At 44.0% G+C, this 13,406-nt stretch overlaps 1 protein-coding gene across 1 annotated transcript in view; it reads left to right on the forward strand.

Moving 5' to 3' along the window:
* pi4kab (phosphatidylinositol 4-kinase, catalytic, alpha b) overlaps positions 1-13,406 on the forward strand; it is a 345,324-nt gene that overhangs the window by 207,488 nt on the left and 124,430 nt on the right. Inside the window, exons 30-36 of the mRNA XM_072473986.1 lie at positions 2,170-2,262; positions 3,770-3,926; positions 5,088-5,215; positions 7,082-7,240; positions 8,060-8,211; positions 8,625-8,732; positions 8,826-8,953. Of these exons, the coding sequence (XP_072330087.1) occupies positions 2,170-2,262; positions 3,770-3,926; positions 5,088-5,215; positions 7,082-7,240; positions 8,060-8,211; positions 8,625-8,732; positions 8,826-8,953 (925 nt within the window). The remainder of the gene's footprint in view (positions 1-2,169; positions 2,263-3,769; positions 3,927-5,087; positions 5,216-7,081; positions 7,241-8,059; positions 8,212-8,624; positions 8,733-8,825; positions 8,954-13,406) is intronic.

Below are 13,406 nucleotides of genomic sequence, written 5' to 3' on the forward strand. Positions count from 1 at the left end.
TACTTCTGCTACTCTCTCAAGTGAACCCTCTAAAATTGGTGATTCTGCTGAATGATACAAATATAGCTTGCTGCCCCCTTAAAAAAAAAAGAAAGCAACTCTTACCTTACAGAATGTAGCTGAGATTCTGCCCCTGCGAATCAGCTGGAACTCCGCCCTCCGACCCAGTCAGCTGCACTCTTTGTAAACTCCCGGCTCCCCTCACGAAATGTAGGGAATGAAAGGAGCACCTTGCTCCCTCCTCACCAAACCTCCTCAGTCACCGAACTTCCACTTTAGCACTCGAATGCACCCCAAAGTCAGCACTCCAGTGCAAACGATGTAAAAGCTTATAAAATAACTTTACCGTAAACACTTCTAAACTGCCAATATTAGAGTTTTATAAAATGTTGATGCTGCAACTGTTTTATAAATTATCAGGGCCACTGATTCATAAAACAGTGATAACTGTATTGAAACCACATTAATATTGCAGGTTTGTAAAATACTGATACCACAAGCCTTTTATGTAATTGTAGGTTATTTGTAAAATGTCAAAGGAAGGAACTTGCACTTCGATAGCGTCCTTCATGCCTAGCTTTGCTCCAAGCCATGAGTGACCTGGAGCAGAATTCCCTATGAGCCTGCGGCTGTACGGGTCCAGTGCGCATGTCCTGTGCTTCCTGCTGGTGCGAATGGGTGTTTTGGAGGATCCCACCATGTAGTGTAAATGCCCCTCCAGGCTTTTACATGAAGAGTGGGCCCTCGGGAACAGATATTTTCAGGAAACAAGTGCAGGAAATGGAATGGCAAGGGGAATGCCCTCAGTGTGAAATGAACAACGCAACTCTTTGTTGTACCCACAGCTGGATGGGTTTGCATTAGATGGTTTTAGCTCTTCTCATACTTTGTCACATTGTATAACTATTATTTATTGATGAGCTTGAAGATATTAACTGGGTTTAACGCCACCATTTACTTTCTCGACCAGTTATAAATCAGGACACCGAAAATTCAAACTTTTTTAATTCTGTGAAATAGTTTCCTTTAAGCATTTTTATTTTAGATAAATGCATTGATTGTTATTTTTAATGAGTTCACTTGTTAATCTGTTTAATTTTGTAACAATGGGCTATTTTGCACTTTGGCACTGCCTAGCTGGGGATTTGATTGAAATTGTTGAACAAACGAGAATCACTGATCGTTTTAAAGCCAATCATAAGTAGAATCTGCCATCTCCTTGGGTTGGATTTTCTCCTGGAGTCCGCTGGTAATGCCATGCTGTAGCACTCATTCACAAGATTATGATGTTGGGTATCTGTCATGGACCTATTGGGCCAAGAGGCCTGTTTGTGTGCTGTAAATACTGCGAAATATCTGCTCGTTGCTGATCCAGAAAAAATTGTGTTTAAATCTGTAGAAGATACACGGCTATAATCGCAACATATTCAAACTTAGTGAGCATTGATTAAGACCGTTTGGTATGAGCTGTTGCCTCCCAACCAGATTCACCTGTTACCTCAACTTGCTCAGCTTAGTTGAGTTATCTAGTGGCCGTTTTTTCACGCTGGGGACCATAATCGCTGTATTCAAAGGTAGTTAACATCTGGCTCAGCCACCTCCCTATGAGTTGTGGTTTCTGTTACCTGGTCACAGAATAACATTAATTTCAGTTACAATCACAGAATAATATTAATTTCAGTTCTGATTAACATCAGACATGGAAGCTGCAATCCCCGAAACTGTGATTTAAATACCAGAATTCTTGCATAGTTGTCATAGTGACAGGAACAAAAGAAATGGCTATTTTTTCTTTGAACAAAATTCCCGTTCTGTGATGGTTGATACATTTTTCACCACAGATTGCCCTGAACTGATTGGATAATGATCTGGTATCATTATCATGAAATGGCTTTGAGTATCGTCTCATTCAAAGTACCGATGTTGAAAGAGAGTCAGATATTTTAATGAAACCTGTTGTCATTTATAGTTTTAACAGCAGATCTGTTATCTACAATTTCACAATTGGATTAAATAATCTGAAATATGTTTGCCTTGTAAAATTGTCACAGGAAGATGAAACTTAAATAAAAATTCATATTTTCTGTCTCTAATGGCTTACATTTCTCATCTCCTGATTGAGATGTTTTACACGAAGAATGTTTTACATGTACATGCATTATTCTGCAGGCCACTCAGCTAACTGAAAGGCCTGCTTGCGTGAAGAAGGACTATTCCAACTTTATGTCTTCCCTCAATCTACGCAATCGTTCTGCGGGAGAGGTAAATGCAGATTTTTTTCAAGTGTTCCCTGACTTTTTAATCTGTCTGTTCTGAGTCCTCCGGACCAGAGCTAAGGTGCACTCGGTGTTTCCTGCTCTCTGCCGATGTTGCACTGAAACCTATGTGTGAAGAGCCCAGGAAACAAAATACAATAAAAAGAAGGGTCTGACTTTTTATAGTATTTTACCATGCTTTCGGGAGGCCGAAAGAGGATTGCATTCAATTGAATGCATTTTGAAGTTAGGTCACTGTTGTTATGTGGACAAACAAGGGAATCAGTTGGCCCGCGCACAGATCACATCGGTATAAAAGATCAGGGCCGGTAATCTCTGGCTGTTCGCTGGTGGCGTGACTCTCTGGTCCCGCCGGCAGTGCCGCCCGCCCCCGCGCGGGTTTCCCAGCAGCATGGAGTGGCTTCGATGGGAAATCCCAGTGGGAACAGAAAATCCCGCCGCCAGCGAGCGGCACGCCGCCGAGAAACACGCAGCTGGGGAACCGGAGAGTCCCGTCCCAGGTAACAAACGTGAGCAGTGGGATTTCCTGGGCTAGTTTTATACCGCCAAATGGGATTGGAGGAGAGTTTTCCAGGTTTCGCCCCCTCATTGGCATTGAGTTTTAAACCTCTGCTTTTCTTTTGACCGAGAGTTATGTTGATTTTCGGTGGGATTCTGCATCATGATTGTGTGTAGGGCGGCACGGTAGCACAGTGGTTAGCACTGTTGATTGACAGCGCCAGGGACCCGGGTTCGATTCCCGTTTGGGTCACTCTCTGTGTGGACTCTGCACGTTCTCCCCGTGTCTGCGTGGGCTTCCTCCGGGTGCTCCGTTTTCCTCCCACAAGTCCCGAAAGACGTGCTGTTAGGTGAATTGGACGTTCTGAATTCTCCCCCCCCACCCCGTGTACCCGAACAGGCGCCGGAATGTGGTGGTGGTGGTGGTTGGGGGCAGTGGGGAGACGGGGGCGACTTGAATGACCAGATGGTCTTTTCTTGCTAATCTTTCTTTGCATGTTCTTATTCGTGCCCAAGGAGTGAGATAATTGGGAAGTTGGATCTGTTTTGGGACTGGCGGTCGTGTGCTGAATATTGGCCGCGGTAACGGCTGAATTTCCTGCTTTGCTTTTAAAATGACAGGGAATTGTATGCATCCACCTGAGCAGCCAGATGGGCTCTCCGTTGAACGTGCCATTAGAAAGATGGCATCTCTGACAGTGTGGCACTGCCATCGGTACTGCACTGTTGGTACTCAAGGTTGTGTGTTCAAGACCTGGAGTGTAGCTTGAATCCTACAGCATTCTGATTCAGTGTGTGCTGAAAGAAAGGCAGAAAATAGTTAGTTTTTAAAAAAGAAAGTGGAAAAAAAAGGAAATAAAATTGTGATTTAGTATCACAGTGGTACAGGATTATTCTGCAGAATCTGAGCAGTGATTCGCATTCATGTCAGAAGGAAGGTACATCTGCCAGCTGTGCAATATTTTGGGGTATCTCAGTATATTTTCTCTCTGCAGGTTGCAGGCATGATTCACTTCTCTGAAGCAACTGGTCGGCAGTCTGATCTGAACAAAGTCATGATTAAAAAGCTTAACGATGCACTGGAATCTGTTCAGAGTGAGGCTTACACGCAGTCCATGTTCAACCTTACAGCTTTGCTTATCAGCAGCAAAGGTAAGGGGTACAGATACTGCAATCTCTAATTGAAATACTTTAGAAATTACACAAGATGTAACCCCGGAGAACTACGTAAGACTAATTTACACTTTTGTATGTGATATTGGGTGCGACTTATGCATTGATAAGACACGGGCGCTACATTTCTGAATCGCAAATAAATCAAGAGTGAATTTTAAAAAAACATTTAGAGTACCCAATTATTTTCTTTTCCAATTAAGGGGCAATTTAGTATGGCCAATCCACCTACCCTGCACATCTTTGGGTTGTGGGGGTGAAACCCACGCAGACACGGGGAGAATGTGCAAACTCCACACGGACAGTGACCCAGGGCCGGGATTCGAACCCGGGTCCTCAGCGCCGCAGTCCCAGTGCTATCCACTGCGCCACATGCCGCCCTAGAGTGAATTTTATTGAAGGTTTAGAAACACTCAACCTAAGTGCTGATGTTTTCTACTGCCACAGCTGACATCAACAGATTTACCTATCGTTTAAATTGAGCTATTCCTTGGCGTGTCTTGTGGCACCTGAAAATAAAACCCAACAGCATAAAGCTTCATTATATAGCACTTTATAATCAAATGCGCTCATCTTTCTGCCTCAACTATTGTGTTGCAGGGTACAGAAAGTACCTGTTATTGTTCTCGGCAAGTAACTTCTGACACTTGGAAAATACAGGGCGAAATAAGAAAAGGTTGAACTTGGGGAGTTAAAAACAAGCTTTAAAATCTGATATTTTTATTTGTGCACAAGAGGAAATGAGGGTGGTTATATTTTACCACGGCGAATATGTTCCAATATGCTAGCTTTTCCCATGTGTAAATCAGCAGTACGTTTCGAGCTAACTACTTTCGCTATTTAATAGTGAATCCGTACAACGGATGAAGTTGCAGTAGTCATATACTGAAGTCTCCGAGGTTCGGTTTGAGCAAATGCTGACACTTAATCGGGCTTGTTATTACCTGTGTAGCTGTTTCATTTAGAAAGTTAGTCTGGATGAAGGTTTTTAATCAATAGTTGCACCTGAATGTGGCTCATTGACTATAAAACTGTATTATTTGTCACTAACAGTTCCTGATCATTTAACTCTTCAAATTGGAATGAATAATTGGATTGCACATTCGTGTAAAAGGTTCTTTTTTTTCTGTCACACTACAGTTTGCGATCCACAACTCCTTCACAATTTGTGCTGGGCGCCTTTGCGCATGTTTACAGCACTGGGCATGGAAACTGCTGTAGCTTGTTGGGAATGGCTGCTGGCTGCAAAGAATGGAATAGAGGTTCCAGTAAGTATTAGGCCTTCAATTCTTGCCTTTTATCAAAACAAGTTGCAAAAATGAATCCCTCATTAGGTGAATGCCACTCCCCAATCTTCTTGGCAGCGAGCGAGCATGCATCAATCTTCTTGAAATAATTTTGTTAAAAAAAACATTTGCAGAAGGAAGTAACTCCATTACTAGATTAATAACTACATGTTTATTGGGCAACTGGAAACCCTGAGATGATCCAAAAATGTACAGAAAATAATCTAATAGATGTTAGCTTGCTGTGCACTGTCGGTGTAGCTAATTCGCAAAGCAGAGAGGATTCAATGAGCTGCCTTTGGTCATTTAATATTTCTTATATGACTTTTCAAACACCTCCATTTAAATTAACATTTTCTTTGTCTATCTTTATACACATAATACAAATCTGCGTAGAATTTTTAAAATGCCAGCAATAAGAATCACAACGCCATTTTATTTCTTGCAAAAGTTACACTGTAATCCTGTTTTTTTAAAAAATCCTGTTTTATCTGTGACCGATAATTTTTTTTCCTGTTTGATAGTTGTAATAAAAATTTGCTGAAGGAAGACTTGGAATTAATATACAGAACAAAGAACAAAGCAGCACAGGAACAGGCCCTTCGGCCCTCCAAGCCTGTACCGGTCATGATACCACCCTTGGCCAAAGCCCTCAGCACTTGCTAGTGCTGTATCCCTCTATACCCATCCTATCCATGTGTTTGTCGAGATTTATTTTGAACGCCATTAATATGTCTGCTTCCACAACCTCCCCTCGCAACGCGTTCCAGGCACTCACCACCCTCTGTATAAAAAAACCTGCCTCGCACACCTCCTCTAAACGTTGCCCCTCGGACATTAAAGCTATGCCCTCTAGTAACTGACCATCCACTCTCTCCATGCCCATCTTAATCTTGTAGACCTCCATCAGGCCACCCATCAACCGCCGCCTTTCTAATGAAAACAGTCCGAGTCTATTCAGCCTCTCCGCATAGCTAACACCCTCCAGACCAGGCAACATCCTGGTAAACCTCCTCTGCACCCTCTCCAAAGCCTCCACATCCTTCTGGTAGTGTGGCGACCAGGATTGTGCGTAATATTCCAAGTGCGGCCATACCAAGGTTCAATATAACTGCACCATGACTTGTCAGTTAACTTTGATAATTTATTTAAAAATCGTTTTGCTGGTTCTGATGACTTGGCTGATGACTGTGCCTTTATTTACCATTATAAACCAGAACGTTTCAGGTTTGATTGAAGTTGGGAATGTTGCCGTTGACTTGGTAGCCCGGGTTAGTGAGGGGGGAAGCTAACTTTTTCATGGGCTGGTTTAACACAGTGGGCTAAACAGCTGGCTTGTAATGCAGAACAATGCCAGCAGCGCGGGTTCAATTCCCGTACCGGCCTCCCCGAACAGGCGCCGGAATGTGGTGACTAGGGGCTTTTCACAGTAACTTAATTGAAGCCTACTTGTGACAATAAGTGATTATTATTATTAATCATCCAGAGGTTGCTACTGCTGATTCCTCAGAATCAACACTGATGCCCTGCCTGGTCACACCCGCTTGAGTCAACCACTTTGGAGATGAGGGGCAGGGGGAAAGAGGGTGAATTCTGTTTCTTTTCATCATTGCGATCCATCTCTTCTACTGTGCTTTGTAAGTAACTGTTCCAGAGGTATGGCAACAGGGGCATTCTCTTCAGTGCAGCTGATCCACAGATTGCAAAAGACTGCCGTAATTCACTTTACAACAAAGTGAAAAGTTTGATCTGATCTTAAATGCAATGACCTTCTGCTCCATTCTGCGTGTGATCCATTCACTGATGGCGCGCAGAAGCATTATCTACTCCACTCCTTGCCTTTTGCAGTTTATGCGGGAAATGGTTGGAGCCTGGCAGATGACGGTACAGAAGAAGTTTGGCCTCTTCTCAGAAGAGAAAAAAGAAGCTGATCCTTTGGCAGCTTCGGAGGAGAGCCAGCCTGAGCCTTGTCCACCAGAGGTTACGCCCCACCACATCTGGATAGAGGCAAGTACAAGGCGACCTCTGACCCTCTGCGAATGCAAGATTAGACTTGTAAATCATTTTGGCAAATAAGCTGACTTTGGTGCAACAGCCCATTCTAATTCTCCAGTATTTAGTACTGACATGTTTCAAAATTTGCTTAAACTGCTTCCAGAATAATATAACGGCTTTTCGATTTGCTTCGCCCATTTTCTATGATATCTAAAAATGATAATGTAAAGCTGCATTTATGCAATGACTTATCACGCTGAACCATCTCGCTATGACGTCCCCATGTGATGTACCTGTGAGATACGTCTTATAAGCAAACTGACAAGAGACCAGTGGCTAACTTGAGCTTCCTTGGTCGGTTATTCAATCTGTTTGATTGCACTAGAGGGAAAAATCAAGCCAATAATCAAACTAACATTAAATAATGGGTACGTTTAACAGATGGTTCACCTCAGTTTGGTTGGCAAGACATTACAAAACCGCAGCTACACCCCAGGTTTTGAAAATCTAGCAGTGTTACGGCAGGGCTTGATGAGCTGAATGGTCTCCACCCAGGCGGCAAATTCCCATAGTTCTATGGAAGCAGGAACTTCTAAGCATTCACTATTTGTCCCTGCTGAGCGAGTTCAAGATATACATTTTTAATGTCAATCCCACTGCATCCTTTTGAACAGCACATATTTTTCCACAGAAGTCCACTTTTGTACCCCGCCCCATCTGAAAAGGAAAACCGTGGTAAATAAATGTGTATAATGTACTGTATCCAGTTAATTGATCCTGCCTATGATTACTGCAAATGTAGTTGTTAAATGTTTTTTTTTCACCTTTTAGTTCCTGGTGCAAAGGTTTGAGATTGCCAAGTACTGCAGTGCAGACCAGGTGGAGATCTTTGGCAGTCTTCTGCAACGCTCTCTCTCCCTAAATGTTGGAGCCTCAAAGGGAAGTTTGAACAGACATGTAGCTGCCATTGGGCCAAGATTCAAGTACGTGCAGCGTGACTACGGCAGAAGTTGCATTAACAGTAACACATTAATCATAATGCCGTCATATGTGGCATTTCAGATTTGTTCTGGAGCATGAGGAAAGATCTTTTCATTGAAATTCATAGATATGTTCCCAGGCTTCTGCTAATGAGCCTTGCTTCTAGGTGGCAGGTGATTACAGCATTGGGTTGACCGCATTGTTTTATTTCGCTCCTTCCTTTCAGCTGTTTGTGAAGGAGCTACCAGCCTCTCTGTTAGTGCTTTCTATGGTAGCTTTTTCACCCAGGACTGGTGCTTGGGCAGACTGAGAGGATAGGAAGTACTGTAAATTCACATTAGCGTTAATGCACTTTGCATCATCGTCATGCTGCATGTTCTGGCAGATCTAACTACTTTTGCTTTTGTCTCTCTAGGATATTGACACTTGGCCTTGCATTGTTGCATGCTGACGTCATTTCCAATGCCACAATTCGGAATGTGTTGAGAGAGAAGGTCTATTCCACAGCCTTTGACTATTTCAGGTAAATATTATATTGCTACCGTTGCAAAATCACATTTACGTTCAGCGTAGCCACATAAAAGCATCTCAATTTCAACTTTTCTCATTATATCAGCGTTGCACCCAAGTATCCAACGCAAGAGGAGAAGAGACTGCGGGAAGATATCAGCATTATGATCAAGTTTTGGACAGCCATGTTCTCTGATAAGAAATACCTCAATGCCAACCAACTTGTTCCTCCTGGTAAAGTTGTTGCTCCCTTCTTGCTAAAGCCTGGTTTAAATGAATGAAAAGAGCGTGTGTCAATTTCTTTTAGAGTATGGAAAAAGGGATAAATCTGGCGTAAATTGTTACATTTGCCGAGGAGGTTTGGAGTGGGGGTAAGGAATGGAGGGCTGAGCATGTGGCTAACTGGCTTGCTATCTGGGATGCGGGGAAATTAGTAACACCAGTGAAAGGGTGGAGAAAAGTTCAGAGATTTCAGGGCTCTGACCTGTGTATATGAATATGTCTTTATATACAAAATGTAGGTTACCCTATTTTCTAGTGCTGAGAATAAAGTGTTGCGGAAGATTATGTTGAAGTTAATTGAAATGTATGGATTAAACCCGTTGAGCAGTAATAAATAGCCTGCAGTGCTGAGCAAGAGCCCACTATTCAACAGCACTTTGCCATTTATTTTGGCCTTGGTGAAGAACTCTCCATCGAGGCCACTCTTTAGATCATTTCTGATCGTGGATAGGGGTGCCAATTTTAAAGGCAGCCCCCCGATGTTTTGATCTCCCTCCCCCCACCCTGACTTTGGCCCCCACTTTGCCCAACTTGCCTCTTCCGGAGTCCTCAAGCCCTCTTCCCCCTCACCTCGCCTCTTATACCCGGTGAGAGCAAGATGCAGATTGCGACGCTCACGAGACGTACCGAGCATCGCGATTCTCGATGAAGGCCTCTCGTGAGGTTCAGCTGCCTCGTCCCAGCAGCAGGTCGGGTGTGACTGGGCGGCTGACACGCGCCCATAATCTTTCCTTTATGCTTCTCTAAGGCAAAGACTACGTCGGAACTTTAGCCATTTAGGGTAATTCTGTCAGCAGCAGTTGCTTTTCAAAATTGCACAGTTCACGCTTTACATTTACTGATTGAACGTAGCACTGAAATATTGCAATGCAAGGGCATGACTAAGGTTTAGTCTAATTTACAGGATCGCCGGAAACTGGAACATGGAAGGGCTGTTGGATGTGTCGAGCCCATTCCTTCTGCAGATCATGTGCAACCCTGTCTATCAAAGGATGTACCCAGAAGAGAAAAGTTTATAAATTTCTCCATACCCTCAGCATTTAAGCTGCAGAATTCCATCTTGCATTATTCACCCTTGACCGTTTCTTTGCATATTTGCATGATGTCTTTTGCCCACAATATTCGATCATCTCCATTTGTGCTCAATTTTTAACACTTAATCCTATTCTGGTCCCATAAGACCATAAGACATAGCAGCAGAATTAGGCCACTCGGCCCATCGAGTCTGCTCCGCCATTCAATCATGGTTGATATTTTTCTCATCCCCATTCTCCTGCCTTCTCCCAATAACCCCTGATCCCCTTATTAATCAAGAACCTATCTATCTCTGTCTTAAAGACACTCAGTGATTTGGCCACCACAGCCTTCTGCAGCAAAGAGTTCCACAGATGCATCACCCTCTGGCTGAAGAAATTCCTCCTCATCTCTGTTTTAAAGGATCGTCCCTTTAGTCTGAGATGGTGTCCTCTGGTTGTAGATTTTCCTACAAGTGGAAACATCCTCTCCACGTCCACTCTATCCAGGCCTCGCGGTATCATGTAAGTTTCAATAAGATCCCCCCTCACCCTTCTAAATTCCAACGAGTACAGACCCAGAGTTCCCAACCGTTCCTCATGCGACAAGCACTTCATTCCAGGGATCATTCTTGTGAACCTCCTCTGGACCCTTTCCAAGGTCAGCACATCCTTCATAGAACATAGAACATAGAAAAATACAGCACAGAACAGGCCCTTCGGCCCACGATGTTGTGCCGAACCTTTGTCCTAGATTAATCATAGATTATCATAGAATTTACATTGCAGAAGGAGGCCATTCGGCCTATCGAGTCTGTACCGGCTCTTGGAAAGAGCACCCTACCCAAGGTCAACACCTCCACCCTATCCCCATAACCCAGTAACCCCACCCAACACTAAGGGCAATTTTGGACACTAAGGGCAATTTATCATGGCCAATCCACCTAACCTGCACATCTTTGGACTGTGGGAGGAAACCGGAGCACCCGGAGGAAACCCATGCATACACGGGAAGGATGTGCAGACTCCGCACAGACAGTGACCAAGCCGGAATCGAACCTGGGACCCTGGAGCTGTGAAACCAATTGTGCTATCCACAATGCTACCGTGCTGCCTTTAAGAACAAATTAATCTACACTATATCATTCTACCGTAATCCATGTACCTATCCAATAGCTGCTTGAAGTTCCCTAATGTTTCCGACTCAACTACTTCCACAGGCAGTGCATTCCATGCCCCCACTACTCTCTGGGTAAAGAACCTACCTCTGACATCCCCCCCTATATCTTCCACCATTCACCTTAAATTTATGTCTCCTTGTAATGGTTTGTCCCACCGGAAGAAAAAGGCTCTGACTGTCTATTCTATCTATTCCCCTGATCATCTTATAAACCTCTATTAAGTCGCCCCCTCATCCTTCTCCGTTCTAATGAGAAAAGGCCTAGCACCCTCAACCTTTCCTCGTAAGACCTACTCTCCATTCCAGGCAACATCCTGGTAAATCTCCTTTGCACCTTTTCCAAAGCTTCCACATCCTTCCTAAAATGAGGCGACCAGAACTGTACACAGTACTCCAAATGTGGCTGTACCAAGGTTTTGTACAGCTGCATCATCACCTCACGGCTCTTAAATTCAATCCCTCTGTTAATGAATGCTAGCACACCATAGGCCTTCTTCACAGCTCTATCCACTTGAGTGGCAACTTTCAAAGATGTATGAACATAGACCCCAAGATCTCTCTGCTCCTCCACATTGCCAAGAACCCTACCGTTAACCTTGTATTCCGCATTCATATTTGTCCTTCCAAAATGGACAACCTCACACTTTTCAGGGTTAAACTCCATCTGCCACTTCTCAGCCCAGCTCTGCATCCAATCTGTGTCTCTTTGCAGCCGACAACAGCCCTCCTCACTATCCACAACTCCACCAATCTTCGTATCGTCTGCAAATTTACTGACCCACCCTTCAACTCCCTCATCCAAGTCATTAATGAAAATCACAAACAGCAGAGGACTGATCCCTGCGGTACGCCACTGGTAACTGGGATCCAGGCTGAATATTTGCCATCCACCACCACTCTCTGACTTCTATCGGCCAACTGGCCAAATTTCCCACGATCCCATGCCTCCTTACTTTCTGCATAAGCCTACCATGGGGAACCTTATCAAATGCCTTACTAAAATCCATGTACACTGCATCCACTGCTTTACCTTCATCCACATGCTTGGCCACCTCCTCAAAGAATTCAATAAGACTTGTAAGGCAAGACCTACCTCTTACAAATCCGTGCTGACTATCCCTAATCAAGCAGTGTCTTTCCAGATGCTCAGAAATCCTATCCCTCAGTACTCTTTCCATTACTTTGCCTACCATCGAAGTAAGACTAACTGGCCTGTAATTCCCAGGGTTATCCCTATTCCCTTTTTTGAACAGGGGCACGACATTCGCCACACTCCAATCCCCTGGTACCACCCCTGTTGACAGTGAGGACGAAAAGATCATTGCCAACGGCTCTGCAAATTTTCATTTCATTATCAATTTCATTTCTTGCTTCCCATAGAATCCTTGGATATATCCCGTCAGGCCCGGGGGACTTGTCTATCCTCAAGTTTTTCAAAATGCCCAACACATCTTCCTTCCTAAAACGTATTTCCTCGAGCTTACCAGTCTGTTTCACACTGTCCTCTCCAAAAATATGGCCCCTCTCATTTGTAAATACTGAAGAAAAGTACTCGTTCAAGACCTCTCCTACCTCTTCAGACTCTACGCAATCTCCCACTACTGTCCTTGATCGGACCTACCCTCGCTCTCGTCATTCTCATATTTCTCCATATGTGTAAAAGGCCTTGGGGTTTTCCTTGATCCTACCCGCCAAAGACTTTTCATGCTCTCGCTTAGCTCTCCTAATCCCTTTCTTCAGTTCCCTCCTGGCTATCTTGTATCCCTCCAGCGCCCTGTCTGAACCTTGTTTCCTCAGCCTTACATAAGTCTCCTTCTTCCTCTTAACAAGACATTCAACTTCTCTTGTCAACCATGGTTCCCTCACCATCTCTTCCCTGCCTAACGGACATACATATCAAGGACACGTAGTTCCTTGAACAAGTTCCACATTTCACTTGTGTCCTTCCCTGACAGCCTATGTTCCCAACTTATGCACTTCAATTCTTGTCTGACAACATCGTATTTACCCTTCCCCCAATTGTAAACCTTGCCCTGTTGCACGCACCCATCCCTCTCCACTACTAAAGTGAAAGTCACAGAATTGTGGTCACTATCTCCAAATTGCTCCCCCACTAACAAATCTATCACTTGCCCTGGTTCATTACCAAGTACCAAATCAAATCTGGCCTCCCCTCTGGTCGGACAATCTACATACTGTGTTAGAAAAGCTT

This window comes from Scyliorhinus torazame, chromosome 1 (assembly GCF_047496885.1).
Source record: "Scyliorhinus torazame isolate Kashiwa2021f chromosome 1, sScyTor2.1, whole genome shotgun sequence".
NCBI classification, from domain to species: domain Eukaryota; kingdom Metazoa; phylum Chordata; class Chondrichthyes; order Carcharhiniformes; family Scyliorhinidae; genus Scyliorhinus; species Scyliorhinus torazame.